The sequence below is a fragment of the Hevea brasiliensis genome, chromosome 16 (genome assembly GCF_030052815.1).
Source record: "Hevea brasiliensis isolate MT/VB/25A 57/8 chromosome 16, ASM3005281v1, whole genome shotgun sequence".
NCBI lineage: Eukaryota > Viridiplantae > Streptophyta > Magnoliopsida > Malpighiales > Euphorbiaceae > Hevea > Hevea brasiliensis.
In genome coordinates, this window is record NC_079508.1 from 2,137,895 (window position 1) to 2,154,708 (window position 16,814).

A 16,814-nucleotide genomic window follows, 5' to 3' on the forward strand; every position below is an offset into this window, starting at 1 on the left:
TTAGTATTTTGAGGATTATTGAATTTTGAACTTGAGAAATTGATTGAAATGATTATGGAGTTGTTGAAATGGATTGAGTTTGATTGTGAAATTGAAGTAGTTGTTGAGAAAACATTTTTAGAAGTACTTTTTACAGGTATTTGAAGAACTATTTTCTCAAAATACAGACAGAACTCTGCCAAAATTTTTATAAAATTTACAGAAAAATAAAATGGACAAAAAATATTAACTAGTTTTAATTTTAACTAAATGTTTTGAATACTTATTAGAAATGCTCACCACTTATCAAAAATAAGAAAATTATTTTAAAATCCCTTGTAGGGTACTTAATGAGTTATTGGTAGGTGAAGTTCGGTAGTTCATTAGGTATTCTACGGGATCATGTTATGCCTTACAGAGCAAAATTTTTGAAGTATGTTTTAACTTATGAATTTGTGTCTTTTCTTTGTTAAGTACAACTGCTCAATGTCCATATTTGTTACATACATTGCATTACATCATGAATATGAACTAATGGAGGGAATCTCCATGTGTTACTTGTTCAGGAGATACCCTAACTTCAGATTGAAATGGAGGAAGGAGATCGCTCAGTCGAGCAATCTGTTGAAGCTGAGGCACAAGAGGAAGCCCCAGCTTTACAGAATGTCAGTGGGTCAGTAGCACCAGCCCCGCAAATGCCACAGTTTCCTGCACAATTCGCACAGGAGATTGCTGCGATGTTTCAATAAATGGCTGGGGGTATGCCTGCTCAAGCTCCACCTCAGACACCTGTGGCACAACCACTGCCTCCAGCCTGACAGTATGATAAATTATTGAAGTATGGGGCTGTAGAATTTAAGGGTACAGTGGACCCTTTAGAGGCAGAGCAATGGCTTGAAAGAATGGACAGAGTATTTAAGAAGCTGCACTGCCAAGATGAACTAAAATTTGAGTATTCTGTGTTTCTACTACAAGGGGATGCGTATGATTGGTGGAAGACCATCCCCTACAGCTTGGCTGAACCACCAGTGCTGACCTGGGACGACTTCATTAGAGAGTTCAGACAGAAATACATCCCAGATGCATATGTTGATCAGAAGTTACAAGAGTTTCTGAGTCTAAAATAAGGGAATAGATCAGTGGCAGAGTATGAGAGGGATCCTAGGTTCACTTCTAGATTCTGAGACTGCATGGAGTGCCAGTATCCATCGTATCAGACAGGGATCCTAGGTTCACTTCTAGATTCTGGGGTAGTCTTCAGAGAGCCCTAGGAACTAGATTGAACTTTAGTACTACATTCCACCCACAGACAGATGGCCAGTCTGAGAGGGTAATTTAGATCTTGGAGGACATGCTACGGGCTTGTGTGATTGAGTTTGAAGGCAGTTGGGACACACACTTGCCTTTGATTGAGTTTGCTTACAACAACAGCTACCAATCAAGCATTGAGATGCCTCCATATGAAGCTTTGTATGGCAGAAAATGTAGAACCCCATTGTGTTGGGATGACGTGGGTGAAAGAAAAATGATTGGACCCGAAATTGTTCAGCAAACTGAGGAGAAAATCAGGGTGATCAGAGATCGACTTAAGACTGCATCAGACCGTCAGAAGTCCTACATTGATTTGAAAAGAAGAGATATTGAGTATGCAGTGGGTGAGAAAGTATTCCTCAAGGTTTCTCCTTGGAAGAGAATTATGGGATTCGACAGAAAGGGGAAACTAAGTCCTCGTTTCATTGGGCCATATGAGGTTCTGGAAAGAGTGGGTCCTTTGGCATATCGTTGGGCACTACCTCCAGAGTTGGAGAAGATACATAATGTCTTCCATGTGTCTATGTTGAGGAGGTATCGATCAGACCCATCTCATGTACTACCAGTAGAAGAAATTGAAGTGAATCCAGACCTCACATATGAGGAAGAACCCATAGTGATTCTGGCTTATAAGGTGAAGCAGCTACGGAACAAGCAGATACCGTTGGTGAAAGTGCTGTGGAACCATCATTCGGGCTAGGAGGCTACTTGGGAACTAGAAGAGGACATGAAGAGACAACACCCACAGCTGTTCAGAGATTGATACCAGGTAAAATTTCGAGACGAAATTTATTTAAGGGAGAATTGTAACACCCCTATTTGTATAGCCTGGTATATTTCACTGTTCCGGTGATCGGTGTCGGTCCAGACAATTAAGGGGATTAGAACCATACTTAAAACAACTAGAGAAGCCATAAACACAAATAATTAGAAATTGTCAATTAGTTAAGTATAAATAAGAAAAACAGAACATAAGAAGTTAAACGAGCCGAGAGTCACAGCGATGGGTGACCTTCTCGGGAACGACTACGAAGTCATTTTAAACTCAAATTTCAAACCGTAAAATGTGACGCCGCGGTCCTTAGGACCCTTATGAACACAGTGGAAAAGAGAAAATCACGAAAAAGAACTGTTAAGTCAGTCAAATAATTAGGTCAGGGAGCCGGAAGAAATATTGAATTATTTACAAACTGGGATGAACCGGTGAGGGGCAATTTGGTCAATTGACCCCGAGAGCTGACTCCTGACCTAACTGTCAAATAAAATCGGAGAAACAAAAATTTCAGAATCGAGAATTAAATTAAAGAACTAATAGAAAAATAAATAGAAAAAAAATGAAAAAGTTAAAAAGGTGATGACATCATGCATGACATCATGCATGATGCCATAAAAATAATAATTAATATATTTAATTAATTGAAATTTTTGGTCTTCCTAAGACATAAAAGAAAAGAAAAGAAAAAAAAAATAAAGTCATCTTCTTCTAAAAAAAAACGTGACTCTCTCTTTCCTCCCTTCCTCACCAAAAACCACCATTGAAGCTCCAAAACTAAGCTTCATAAACCTTCAATTCCACCATAAAAACCTTACTCTCCAACATTAAATCTTGTAGTTAGACCCAGATAAGGAGCTTGACAACAAAAAGAAAAAGAAAGGAAGAAGTTTTGAAGAAAAAAGAAATTCTACATAAAAGGTTAGTAATCAAATTTGATAATTTGAGTTTGATTCTTACATTTCTAACTTATTGAGCTTGTAAATAAACTTAAAATGAAAAGAAAATTTTTTGAGGGATTATATAGAATTTTGGACAGCTAGGGTTTAGTTGGACAAAGTATAAATTTTTTTGAGCTAAAAATGTTAGGAAGCTTAATTGAGTTAAGGGAGCATGTTTATAAGTATTTAATTAGCTAAATGCAACAAATGACATGAATTAGGGTTTTGAACATTAGGGTTTAGAGACCAAAAATATGAAGAAGTGCCAAATGATGTCTTTGACATAGTCTAAGGGAAGAAATTGTCATTTGTGACCTAATTAAGTGTGTTAGAAGTGTTTAAATCAAAGCCAAATTCGGATTGGGTATGAAGCATGACCAAAAGTCAACTTTGAGGGACTAAAAATGAAATTTTACAAGTCCAATTGATATGAGACCAATTGAGAATGAAAATAGGCACTAAATGACACAATTTTCATTTAGGAAGCATGCCCAAAAAGTGACCAAAACCTAGTGAACAAATTGACCAAAGTTGGAAAATTGCAGGCTGCCCTGTATAAACTGACCAAATGAACAGTGTTTGTTCATTTAGTCATAACTTGAGCTAGGCAGGTCAAAATGACTTGAAATTTTACCAGTAGTTAGATGAGATATAGACCTAAAACTTTCATGAAGAACAACAACCCAAATTATGCCATAACCCAATCAAATTACTGAGCAAATTTGGATCACTGAATCTGCAGGACTGCAGATTTATCATATGAACAGTAAAGTTTCAATGGCTATAACTCTCTCTAGAAAACTCCGATTTAAGTGATTCTTGAACCGATGGAAATCTAAGACATAGTATAACATTTCACATGAAGAAAATTAGATCAAATTATGGACTTAACTTAATCAAATTGCTGAACGAAATTGGATCAATAAATCTGCTAGAACCAAAATCTGCAGCATGAACAGTAACCATATGTTGGACATAACTTGAGCTACAAAACTCCAATTGGAGTGATTCAAAAAGGAGAATAAACTTAAGACAATAGGGAACATTTTCTATGAAGAAAGTTTTACCAAATTCCAACAGTAAAAGGACCAATGGAACAGTGCAACTTAGGACTTCAAAACTGAAAATTGGCAATTTTGCCTAAAAGACCTAAGTTTTGAGAAAATGACCAAAACCAATAAATTTAGTGACCAAAATGTGGTATGTGGGTGAAGTTAGAGTTCCCATACCTATTAAGCCTTAGAAATTCAACAATTTGACTTGAATAGTATAGTGAATAGTAACCCGAAACACAAAATTTCAAGAACGTCGAGTTAAGCGCGTTAGAGTTAGGTAAAAGTGAAGCTAAATTTATTTTGGATTTATTTTAAGTTCTAGTACTGAAACATTGTAAAATTATGTGTTTCAGTTGGAAAAAATACCGGGAAAGAACTCGAGGAACCGAGTCGAGGCCAAGAGGCGACTCGCTTGAGGTTTGTGCATAACGTGTAATTTTTGTAAATTATTTGCTGCATATTGTTTTGAATGATTTGAAAAAGTGAATTGAGACATTATTTATGATGCTTTAATCGAAATTGTTGAAAGTTATTGTGTATATTTGAAATGACAATGTTTAGCAAACTGTTAAGATAAATTTTGAAACCACAGCATCATGACCATATATTTGAACACCTCACTAGCACGACTAGTGGGGGTAATTAGTTTGGAATTTTGATTCCTTCTCTGGAGAAGTGTTGAGGTGTGCCAGTAGAAGAGGATGTGAATGGATATCCATGTATTTGAGCTAGCTAGCCTTGTGATGTGATTTCTCTTTAGCCTCTGGCTATTGAAATTCTATTTGTTTCGAATGGCATGAACTAACTGTGGGTTTTATGAAATGTGATTTGATACTTCAAATTGAAAGTGTTGGGATTAAAATCTCATAATGCATGAATTGTATTTAATTTTCATGTTCAGTCAAATTTTTGAATAAATGTGATTTAAGTTTTGCATAAAGATTATTTTAGTATGTTGTGCACCACTGAGTCCTAGTACTCAGCGATAGCTTCTATTGCTGTCGCAGATACAGAGACTAGAAGAGCAGCAGACTGAGCTGATAAGGATTAAAGATCATTCAGCTTGAAGTTATCGGATATAATTTATACCCTAATTGTAAATATTTCTTTTGATTTATGTATTGCATATAAATGTATGGACATGTAAATGGGTCTTGAGCAGCTTGTACAAAATTTGTATGAAGTTTATAATAAAATTTAGTTTGTATTTCTTTTGATGTAAATTTTGTAGGGGTGTATATAAATTGTTTTGTCTCTAATGAAATATGAGTGGAACTATTTTATTTAATTTGAATGAAATGTATTGCTAGTATTTTGAGGATTATTGAATTTTGAACTTGAGAAATTGATTGAAATGATTGTGGAGTTGTTGAAATAGATTGAATTTGATTGTGAAATTGAAGCAATTGTTGAGAAAACATTTTTATAAGTGCTTTTTACAGGTATTTGAAGAACAGTTTTCTCAAAATACAGACAGAACTCTGCTTAAATTTTTATAAAATTTGCGAAAAAATAAAATAAACCAAAAATATTAACTAGTTTTAATTTTAACTAAATGTTTTAAATACTTATTAGAAATGCTCACCACTTATCAAAAATAAGAAAATTATTTTAAAATCCCTTGTAGGGTACTTAATGAGTTTTCGGTAGGTGAAGTTCGATAGTTCATTAGGTATTCTACGCGATCATGTTATACCTTACAGAGGGGTAAGGTGTGACATTTATAGCCTACCATTCTCAAAATTTTTTAATAATTCTACTGATTCTCAATTCTAATGTAATTTTATTTTTCAAATAAATTTCTGTGTAATTAATTAATAAAAAAAGAAAATTTTTTGTCACAATATTGATTGCCATTGAATTATCATAATTGTTATTATCACTTAAAAGAAAAATATAATTTAGTTTAATATATATTATAATTATAGCTAAAATTTACAAAATATGTAGCTATATTTATTTAATTGAATTTGAATATTACAAATCTCATGATTAATTAACAATAAATCATCATACACACACACACACACACACACACACACACACACACACACATACACCTGAGAACCCCTTACCTTGATAAATCTAACAAAATTCATGCAATGTCATAAACAAGGCAGTTACCCAAGCCATAAACAAGGCAGCGCCCTTTTGTTTCACTAGTCTTATCAGAATAAAAGGACTGTCGCATTGGATCAATGACTTAGGCATTTTCTGATGCACAGGATCCTCTAATGAGGCAAGTGCAAAGCATACTCATGCTAGGGAAGAACTTAAGAATGTCATAAGCTCTTAGACTTTCGGGAGAGAAAATATTTCTTAGAAAGCCATAAATAGAGAAACACACTGAAAGATTTATTGATCTTCTGATGATTTTCCATATTATAGACCCTCTCTTATATAAGAGAAGAGGGTAGGAAAAGCCAAACATAAACAGTAGACAGTAGGGCCCTATGGTCCTTTCACATGACTTAAAGCACACTGACATTATTATTACAACCACTTTTAAATTTTAGTACAGATTCTGACTAAAGTAATGGAGATGATCACAAGAGTTTTAAGACCAAAGGATTCCTTTAGGGTTTTTAAAAAATGGTTGATGAAGAATAAACGGAGAGTTGACTTTGGTTGCCTGTGCCGGAGGCATTTAGCATATTCCATTAATCTCAATAATTTTGTACAGATTATGTCTCCAAGAGGAGATAGGGCAAAACCATTCTAGGAAGCGCCATAACAGGGACCTTTGATTATCACCACTGTTGTGAAAGTCATAAAGACCTATGACAGGTACTTCAAATGTTGTAGCATACAGAACTATCATGCACCATAAGAATCATATTTCCTCAAGTATGAGGTTTGTACTAGGACTTAGTGCAAAACAGGTAAGAAACAATGCTTCAAGAAAAAATGTAGAGGTGGACTCTTTAATGTCTGTAAGGACATTGATTAGAATCTGGAAATGAAACAAATTATTTTTTGTATAGGCTTAGATTTGTGACAATTTCATGGATAGGTGACATCCAGGAGGAAAACTGTCAAATGGGGGAATCAGGTAATTGGGAGTACTGAAGGAATTGTTGGAAGAGTTTGCCATGTAGATTAATGGAAAAGAGTTGATGGAGAAGATAATGTGGATGGTTTGTGGCCTGTTTAGGAGATTAGGTATGAGGTTATGTTTCCCTTTGATATGCTGGACTGTGTGTTTATACTTGGAGAACCAGTATTTTAGTCTTAGCAATTGCAGTTCAGGAAGACTCTCGTTCCCTAAGAAAGGACGAGTTGTCCATTACGACCAAGAAACAATGACCTATGAGATGAAACTCAAATTTTTTGATACCATTTTTAATGGCTAAGATCTCCTTGTAAACTGTGTGGTAATGCTTTTCAGATTCTTTAAATTGTCTGCTAGCATGTTCGCAGATGTGTTTATGTCTATTAATGTCTTCAATCAAGATAGCTCCCCAGTATTCATTGCTTCTATACTAGAAATCTTTAAAGGAGGTGAATTTTAAGCTATCTGCTTAAGTGCTTGGACAGTTGTTGTTTGCTCATTTCTACAAGGAGGGGCCTATTTCTTTAGCATTTTAGAAAGCTAACTGGCATGTTTTGAGACATGAGGAATAAAGTGTCTCAAACAATTAAATGATGCCAAGAAACTGTTGGACTTGCTTTATCGTCAGATTCTTATCAAGAAACTTTAGCATTTCCTAAGCAATATGCGGACCAAGCTAGTATCTACCATCTTCAAATTTCATGCCTAAGAACTCAATAATAAATTGGGCCATGTAGCTCTTTTTTCTTAAAGTATTATATCATAATGATGGATTAAGGACTGAAATTGGGAGAGAAGTTCCTTGTGGGCCTAAACATCCTTTAAGAAGAGTTGGATGTCATCAATTTAGATGAGTGCACTGTGTAGGATAGGCTCAAATATTCAGATAGTAAGAACATCTTTGAAACTGTAGTAAAAGGCTTGAAGTTTCTTTTGAATTTTAATCCTATGCGGAAGATTTGCAATTTCTGTGCTTGCTGATAAACATCAAACCCAATCAACAAATCTTTATCTGGAAGATTTGTGCCAATGATTTTTGTCCATATAATACAGTCGAGGAAAAACTATATTCCTATAAGTCTCTTAGTGATCAGCTCTATCTTGAATAATTTTCCATCTGCAGCATGAAAATAATCTGAATGGGAAACCCATGCTGCTTCAGGGAGGATAACGGGGTTCATCATGCTTTTATGTGCTCCAGTATCAATAAACCCGATAACAAGGATAGGTTTATCATACTTGAAAGGCAAGATATGAGTGCATCAGAGGGATAGGGATAGAAGGTAGAGCAGAATAACAAGGCTATAGAGCATTGATAGTTACATAGTCAGAATCATCATCAGAACTCATTAGTTCTGAGGAGTCTTCACTATCTGTTCATACAGCTTCATGAGCAAAGATAGTTTCTCCATCGGCTACATCTTGTTCTGAGAACAAAGATTCAACATCAGCACCTTCTAAATCTAGATGGGTGCTTTGGTGAATTTGTTGGATTAGCTTAGCTACCTTCTTAAGATTTTGGGGATAATTTTTTGCATAATGCCCTTTTTTTTCCATAGATATAACATCTATCAGACTTTTTGTTTTTACTATGAGCTAATCTTCATTTAAAAAATCTGAATGACCTGTTCTTCTTCTTTCCCTTTTATTTCCCAGATGTGAATTTGAAATATTTTTTGTGATGAGATTTCTTTTCTATTTGGCAAGTGCAATTCTTATCTTTGCACTTAATCGAGAGATGAGACTTTTAACATGCTTTTCGTAGAGACTTACTATTTTCCATTATCTCATGAAAAGACTTTTGTTGGTCACACATCTTATCAAGGGCTGCCAGTGTCATGTGTTGAATTTCTCCTAGAGTGATTTGTGCAACTTCTTATCGGGTGGCCAAAATTGATCTCTACAATTCAAATTAAAGGTGTTCTAGTAAAGGGGCTATATATGTGTGCCATAAGTTGACATCATTATACCTATTTAACAAATAATAATGCTGTGACATTCTTTAGTAGTACCTTTCAATATCCCTTCGCTTCAATGAACCGTATCTCACTTCAAAAAATTCTTGTTTTTATTGTTTGTTATACAGAGAGGCATCATCAATGAATTCTTGGTAGAGAACATTGATTGCACCCAATATAATTAGTTGATAAAATTGAATCAATCTATATTCTCCGAGAGTGGAAAACCACTCTTGTAGAGAGTCAGTTGCTTGGGAAGAATATTCTTTCAAGACTTTCAGTCAGTTGGCATCAGGCTTAAGTATCTGAACATTTAGCCATGCTCCAAACTCTGCGAGACGATCTCTCCATTTTGAAGGAAGGATATCATTAAGAGTGAACCAAGATCCAATGGTAGGTTAGGTATGAGCAATACCCATTATTTCCATAAATTTTATGTTAGGCGGATGCTCAACATGAGGTTCTTTATCTCCTTCATTGGCAATGTCTGCTATATTTGTTTCGGAATCAGAGGTAGAAGAGGATTCTTCATCTTCAGAAGATGACGATGGAGCTGGATGGGCCACATGCTGAGGAAGGGGTTTAGGATTCATGTGTTGTTTGTCCTTTTTGGGTCTAGGTTTAAGTTTGTCATTAGGTTTGTCTTCTTCCATAAATTCAGAAAAAGAGATTGTGCATAGGCTGAGCAGTTGAGGAAGAGGGGTGAGTTCTGGAAGGTGAAGAGAAAAGTGGTTATTGATAAAATGGTGTAGTAGGGAATAAGGAGTGAAATGGAGACATAGGGTATGAAGGACTAGTAGGAGGGGCAATAAAATGTTTTGGGTGAAAGAAGGCTGTAAAAGAGGTGTCTGCCTTTTAGATGTGAGGTCAGCTTCAGTTTGGGCAATTTGAGCTTTTAATCTCTTAGTCTCTAATTCTTTCTAGTCAAATTCATGGCCAAACTTTTCTGTTGAAGAAGAGTCCTAAGGTCTTTATCAAGTTGAGTTGTCCTAGCCTGAAGCTCAGCATGCAAAGTATTGACTTATAGGGTCAAGGAGTCAAGCTTAGTTTCTGTTAATTGAGTTTGGCTTATTACCAAATCAATCTTTGAATCAATTTTCTCCAGGAAATTGTTTTAAGCTTTTGCATTTTGTGTTTGCCAATTGAGGATTTCTTCAGCAGGAGTGAGAGATGCAAGTTTTCCTTCTACATCTATAGTAGAATGTTTGACAAAAGGCCTGGAAGGAATTCCCGTAACAGCATCAATCACATAACGTAAGAGAGGAAAGGTTTTTTCATATGATTCTTATGAGAACATCATACACGGAGCTACAAGGGGTAGCACCGGAGGAGGTGGTGGAGGTGAATTCGACTTTCCTTCTTTGGCTCTTTTATATGGGCAAAGGATTTCTTTGTTGAGTTTCTTTTCTAATCCCGATCCATGGGCTAGAATCAGGAGAGCATCTCTTCTGGGTTTATAGTGTTTGCACCGAGAATGAGATTGGTGTTATAGTTTATTCCAATGTCTTAGAGCCAAAGGATGATCATTGTCTCTTTCCCAATCTTCATTTTCATAGTCACAATCGGGGTCACACATACCTAATCCAGGAATATCCCAAAGGAAATGGCCATCTACCTTTCTAGGATAGACATAGTATCCTTCTGTAGTTATAGAATGAAAAGGGATATTTTCTCGTTCTTCATCAACAGGAATGATCATCAGTGACTAAAAGATAGGAGGAGTGCTTCTAGAACTCCAAGGAGGCTGCAATGTAGCCTAAATAGTGCCATCTAACTGTCAAGGAAAGGATGACTCAGTAGACTGGATAAGTCTAGAGTTAGCATGAATCTTTCATAATTTATTAGCCATATTAGAGGAATAAGCTGCTTAAGTTCTTCCCGTGGTATCTTTTTGAGAATCTAAACAATTGTCGGGGTTGTTTTAGTATCAGCCAAGATAAGAAGGGCTTTATTAGAAACACTCGGTTGGGACAAGTCAACCGTATGATCTTGAAGTCTATAAATAATATGATGATGCAAGGTGACTATCATAGAGGAAGTAACTTATTCTGCTCCAATAATTTGGACTTGGATTTTCAAGGAGGTATAGAGATTTGGGTCTCTTAGTGACATGTTGTAATTTGGAAAGAAAGTTAAGACCACACTTCCAGCATAAAATGTTGACAGAAATGTTCCAATAACAGCATTTTCATAGTGAAGGAATTGAGTATCTAATAAACACACCCATGCAGTTACTAGAAGGCCACATCTGCCATGGAGGCTAAGCATTAATCTGACTATGCCAAAGTGAAGATGTAAATATCCTTGTGCTTTCCTTGTAGGAACTAGAGTAATAGGGATCTTAAGAGTCGCATACTACTACATTGATCCATCTTAGAAGCTTGGACAAATTCCTTTGGAAGTGATCTTCGTGATGTAAGAACAGATCTAATGCTTCTAGCAAGAGAACCAGGTCTTTACAAAGGCTGAGAAGAGAGAGAAGAGATTCTTCAACTTGAGCTCCTTCTAGGAGAGTAGATATCTCTACTAAGTTATCAATCCTAGATGAAAGTGTCCTTTGGCAAAGGGAGGATAGAGAAAGAAATGAAGTAAAATTTATTAGATTAGAAAGGGGAGGTTGAGTAACAGGAATAAAAGCAGGCTGAGGTTTTTGGCAACTCATCATCTTTGAGACTTTACGTCATTCATAAAATCTAATGAAACTCATGCAATACAAGGCCATTACCGGGTCTTCGATAGACATTAAACTCATGCAATGCCATAAACAAGTCCATTACTGGGTCTTCAATAGACATTATAAGGGTTAAGAAAAGAGAAAAGAGATTCTTCAACTTGAGCTCCTTATGGGAGAGTAGATATCTCTACTAGATAGTTTTCCTCCTAGATGTCACCAATCCATGACCTGCAAAAAATAATCTATTTCATGTCCAGAATCTAATTAATGTCCTTAGAGACATTAAGGAGTCTACCTCCATATTTTTTCCTGAAGCACCGTTACTTAGCTGTTTTGGATTATTGTTTCAAAGCATCATAATTTCTTATTTAATATTTTTTAAATTTTTTAATATTTTATTTCAGTATGAAAATTTAAGAATTATATATATCTTAAAATTAATAAAAAAAAATTACATAGCTGTCACAACTCGATCCCATGAGCCGAATTGGCACTAGGACCTAGGCCGGTATAAAGCCCCGAGGCCCGTAGTAAGTCTTATTATTCCCAAATCCATAACCAAGGCCCAAAAACTGAGGCCCAACATGTAATAAAATAAAAATAAAATGTTATGTTATGTTTTTGTTCAGGTCAACCCAACTTGATACCTAGGGGTGTGCATTCGGTTCGAACCGAACCGAATCGAATCGAACCAAATTAAATTATGAAAACTGAATTGCATATTTTAGAAACCGAACCGAACCAAAATTGATGAAAAACTGAATCTAACCGACCTATTCTATTTCAATTTGGTTCGGTTCAAACTAATCGGTTTTGATTTTTGATTGATTTTTTAATTTAGACTTGATTTTCAAGTTATTTTGTCTAATTTTGACTTTGGTTTGAACCTATTAACCATTAATCAATGAAATTAAATAATTTATATATATATAATTAAATATAATTCGTAAATTCCTCATAAAAATAAATCAATTCAAAAATCGATTCGATTTGATTTGATTCGATTTGAATATATAAAATTACTATTTACTTCGGTTCGGTTTAACCGATTTTTTTCTCTTCAAAACCGAACCGAACCGAACAGAAATAATCAAAATTTTTATAATATAAAACCGAACCAAACCAATTAAATTTTAAAACCAAATTGATTGAATGGAATTGATTCGGTTCAATTCGGTGTTTCGGTTTGAACTGAAGTCTGCTCACCCCTACCAATAACTATTAAAATTTAAAGCCAGGGGAGCCTAGCTCAACCCGGATACATCAATTATAAGCTATATAAATATCATAAAAATTTTCATTTATTGATATCAAAAACTTAAATTAACATAGTCTCTAACAAGACCCATGCTACTACTAATACATGCGATGTTCAGGATTTCAAATTTAGAAAATAATAAAACAAATAAATAACTGATGTTAAACCTGCAAGGAAGAAAGCATGTTACTTTAAAAAAGGAACTCCCCCTGTATATTGGAAAAAATAGGGTGAAAAGGAATGACCGTTCAACTCATAGAGTAAGATATTGATTTTAAAAATAGTTTCTATAACTATCTAGTTCTAATGTATCCCTAAGGATGAAATGCAACACTGGTAAGCAATTTCACCAATTTCAAGCAATATTTGCACAAAGAATAATTTAGAGCACTTACACACACCAATACATCACAACAGATATATACATATGGAAGCTGATCCCCTATACAGCTCTCTTAATCCAAGGCCTGCCAGCGAGATTAACTTGAACCGGACTTTTGCTTAATAATTTAAATGCGAAGGTCAGCGAGATCAACTCAAAGCTGTACTGACCCCGACTTTCTCAAAAAGGATCGGCCCCAAGCGAGACTAGCTCAAGCTGATTTTCTCATCCTACCCATATCCATCACACCATACCACACCACACGCACGCCGACACATGCACACAACTCTAAATTACCCTAAGGCAACATCCACATCAAACCATCAAGTAAAGATGCAACACAAAGCGTGCCTATAGTAGCTAATACATATATCTATAAGTAATGTATAGGCATGCTGTGACATATAATAACAATAGTATTGAAATTATAAATAAAATCAATATCTACTCATAAATTAATTAAAAGTCACTGCGATAGCTGGGCGGAGGAGGAATGCTAACCCAACTCACCTAAAAATTATATCATAAATTTATCAATATTTACTTAAAGCAAAACTTTAAAGAATCAAAGGACATCCTAAGTTTTGCCGAAAATCCGGCAGAGTTCTTCCTATACGTAGGACCTACCCAACCTGCAAAATAATCTAAATAACACTTCTAAATCACATTTTTCATATCCACGTCTCATCAACATCATATGGCTCCTCCTGAACCCTCCAAAATAGTCAAAAATCATATAATTATACATAAAATAATTATTTAAAAAATTTAGGGTGTTACATTCTTCCCCCCTTATAGAGATTTTAGAGCTTATTTGAATGATTTATAATAACATGATAGTTATAGGGACTAAAATGTAATTTTTTAAAATATGAGTATTGACTGTTTTCCAGTAACATCCCATATGGAAAGGGGACCTCGGCTTGAGCAAGGGGCTCACTAGTGACCTTGTCCAAATGGGGGGCAAGAATAAACCGAGTCCCACATTAGAAAGGGAGGGAAAAGTGAAGATTTATATAAGTGATAAGCCTTCTAACCTGGATAGCACGCTTTTAGGCCTCAAAGAAGGGGTCCAAGGGAAAAAGCTGTAAGGTCCAGTGAGCCAAAGCAGACAAAACTATCCAGTGGTCCAGAAGGGGCGTTACATATGGTATCAGAGCCGACCTCTCATAGTACAGTGTAGTTCAGGGACGAACTAGGTGAAAGCTGGTGGGCCTGTAACATCCCGTACGAAAAGGGAAAGGACCTCGGCTTGAGTAAGGGGCTCGCTAGTGACCTTGTCCAAATGGGGGGCAGAAATGAATCGAGTCCCACATCAAAGTGAAGGTCCATATAAGTGACAATCCTTTTAACCTGAATAGCGCGCTTTTGAGTCTCAAAGAAAGGGTCTAAGGGACAAAACCATAAGGTCCAATGGGTCAAAATAGACAATATTATCCAGCGGGCCAGAAGGGGCGTTACAATAGAAAATGATATATATATATATAATTGAAAATATACAAACATAATATATGAGTTGTATGTATCATTTAAGGCTATTATTTATTAATTTTATTATTTATAATTTTAATAATAAATTTAATCTAATTATTATACTTTAATTTAATTAAAATAAAATTTTTTATTCACTTAAATTTACTAATTTAAAATATATTATATATAACACTTATATTAATATTATAAAATTATCTCAATTTTATTTTTACAAATACACGCATCAAGCTCATAATTATTAAAATTTGATCTCAAACAAAATGAATATGATTTTATTATAAATTTATAGACCAGTATGTTATAAAATTTATAAAATGCATGTCTAAATTATACACACGTGAGAATGGGAGAATAATATAATTACGAAAAAGCCCTTACTTTTAAAAATTTACATTAATATTTTTATTATTCCAATTAATTTTAAAATCTATATAAATTTAAAATTTATAATCCTACATATATTTAACGTCTTTAATTTCTTTGTTCAACTTGCATTTAAACTTACTATTGAAGAAAGATGGTAATTACATGTTAAGTATAAGCCAATTTTTTTATTGAATTATAAATTCACTTATCATAAATTATTATTTAAGTTATCAAATATTTAAAAATTTTATTAAAATAAAAGTCCAAGTCCATTAAGCCCTACTTTCATATATAATTTCTTTTGATTTTAATTTTTTTTTTCTTTCATTTCGTGTTGGAAAAAAATTTTTTTCTATTTAAAATTCCTTTTAAGAGTTTTATTTATTAACTTCTATTTATATGGATGTATATTTCTTTTTATCCAAGTTATTAAGCGTGTGCAATTTAATCGTATACTCTATTTAAATATTTTAACAGGACTAAAACCTATTCTTATTTGAATATTTTAATATTTATTCTTATAATCATACTTAAAAATAACTTATATTCCATTTAATTATCGATATATAAAAATAAAAATTAATTTCATAAATTATTTTATGATGCAAAGAAATTCTCTTTTTGGTAGTAAATTAATGTCTTAAAAAGCTTTTACAATTTCAATTCTGTTGAGTTTTGTACATAGAATATATGGAGAAAAAAAAAACAAATATTAAGGCTAATCTGACAGTTTCCTCCAACTTCACCTATCAAATTTGGAGGGAAAAAAAATCAGATATATATTTAAAAAAAAAAAAAAAAAAAAGGTATAACCTCTTAGAACTCAAGCACGCTACATTATTCTACAGAAAATTGATATATGGCACATGGTGATTGGTGAAGAATAAGGATTTGTTACTTTTGTGAGATGTCAAGATTTATTGACATAAAGGACAGGAACTAGCCCTGCCATTTTACCATCCCTTCCAGGACGCTTCTTCTTCACCTGTATTAACAAATGTTCATATCAAAACGTTAAGAATACCTCACACACTGATTTTTATCCAAAAAAAAAAAAATTGAACTCAAGGAAACCAATAATATGACTTACATGGTACCATCCATCAACTTCGTATTCGATTTCGACCTCTTCTCCAGCTGTTAAATTTAACTGCCAAGGAAAATTATTTATCATTTTAATGTTTTAACTAAAACCAAAAATCAATTTATTCTTTATATGTTTCTTCAACTTCCTATAAGAAGAATCACAGAAATAATCATGCTGAATTGTAATAAAGTGTTGACATCATTGGATCATGGACCAACAACTACAGTTTCCAAGACCATAAAAAGAAAAAGGGACATTCAAAATACCTCATCGTCTCCACCAGCAGTGAAGTCATAGAGTGCCTTTCCTGATTGTGGATTTCCAGAAGAAAGTCGCTCCTCATCCTCAGATTCAAAACTCTGGGACCCACGAGCAGCTAAAGGGTTCTCAAATGACTCGTACCTCTGCATGACAGATGATGCATATGATGGAGGCTCTTCTCTAATCTGAAAAGAGTTAAAAGATTGAGAATATACTCAGAATTT

At 34.3% G+C, this 16,814-nt stretch overlaps 1 protein-coding gene across 1 annotated transcript in view; it reads right to left on the minus strand.

Moving 5' to 3' along the window:
- Positions 1-16,033: 16,033 nt before the first annotated feature.
- The window catches only part of LOC110657450 (uncharacterized), a 32,327-nt gene continuing 31,546 nt past the window's right edge, over positions 16,034-16,814 (minus strand). Inside the window, exons 25-27 of the mRNA XM_021814654.2 lie at positions 16,596-16,775; positions 16,333-16,392; positions 16,034-16,227 (exon numbers count right to left, since the gene is read on the minus strand). Of these exons, the coding sequence (XP_021670346.2) occupies positions 16,153-16,227; positions 16,333-16,392; positions 16,596-16,775 (315 nt within the window). The 3' untranslated portion in view covers positions 16,034-16,152. The remainder of the gene's footprint in view (positions 16,228-16,332; positions 16,393-16,595; positions 16,776-16,814) is intronic.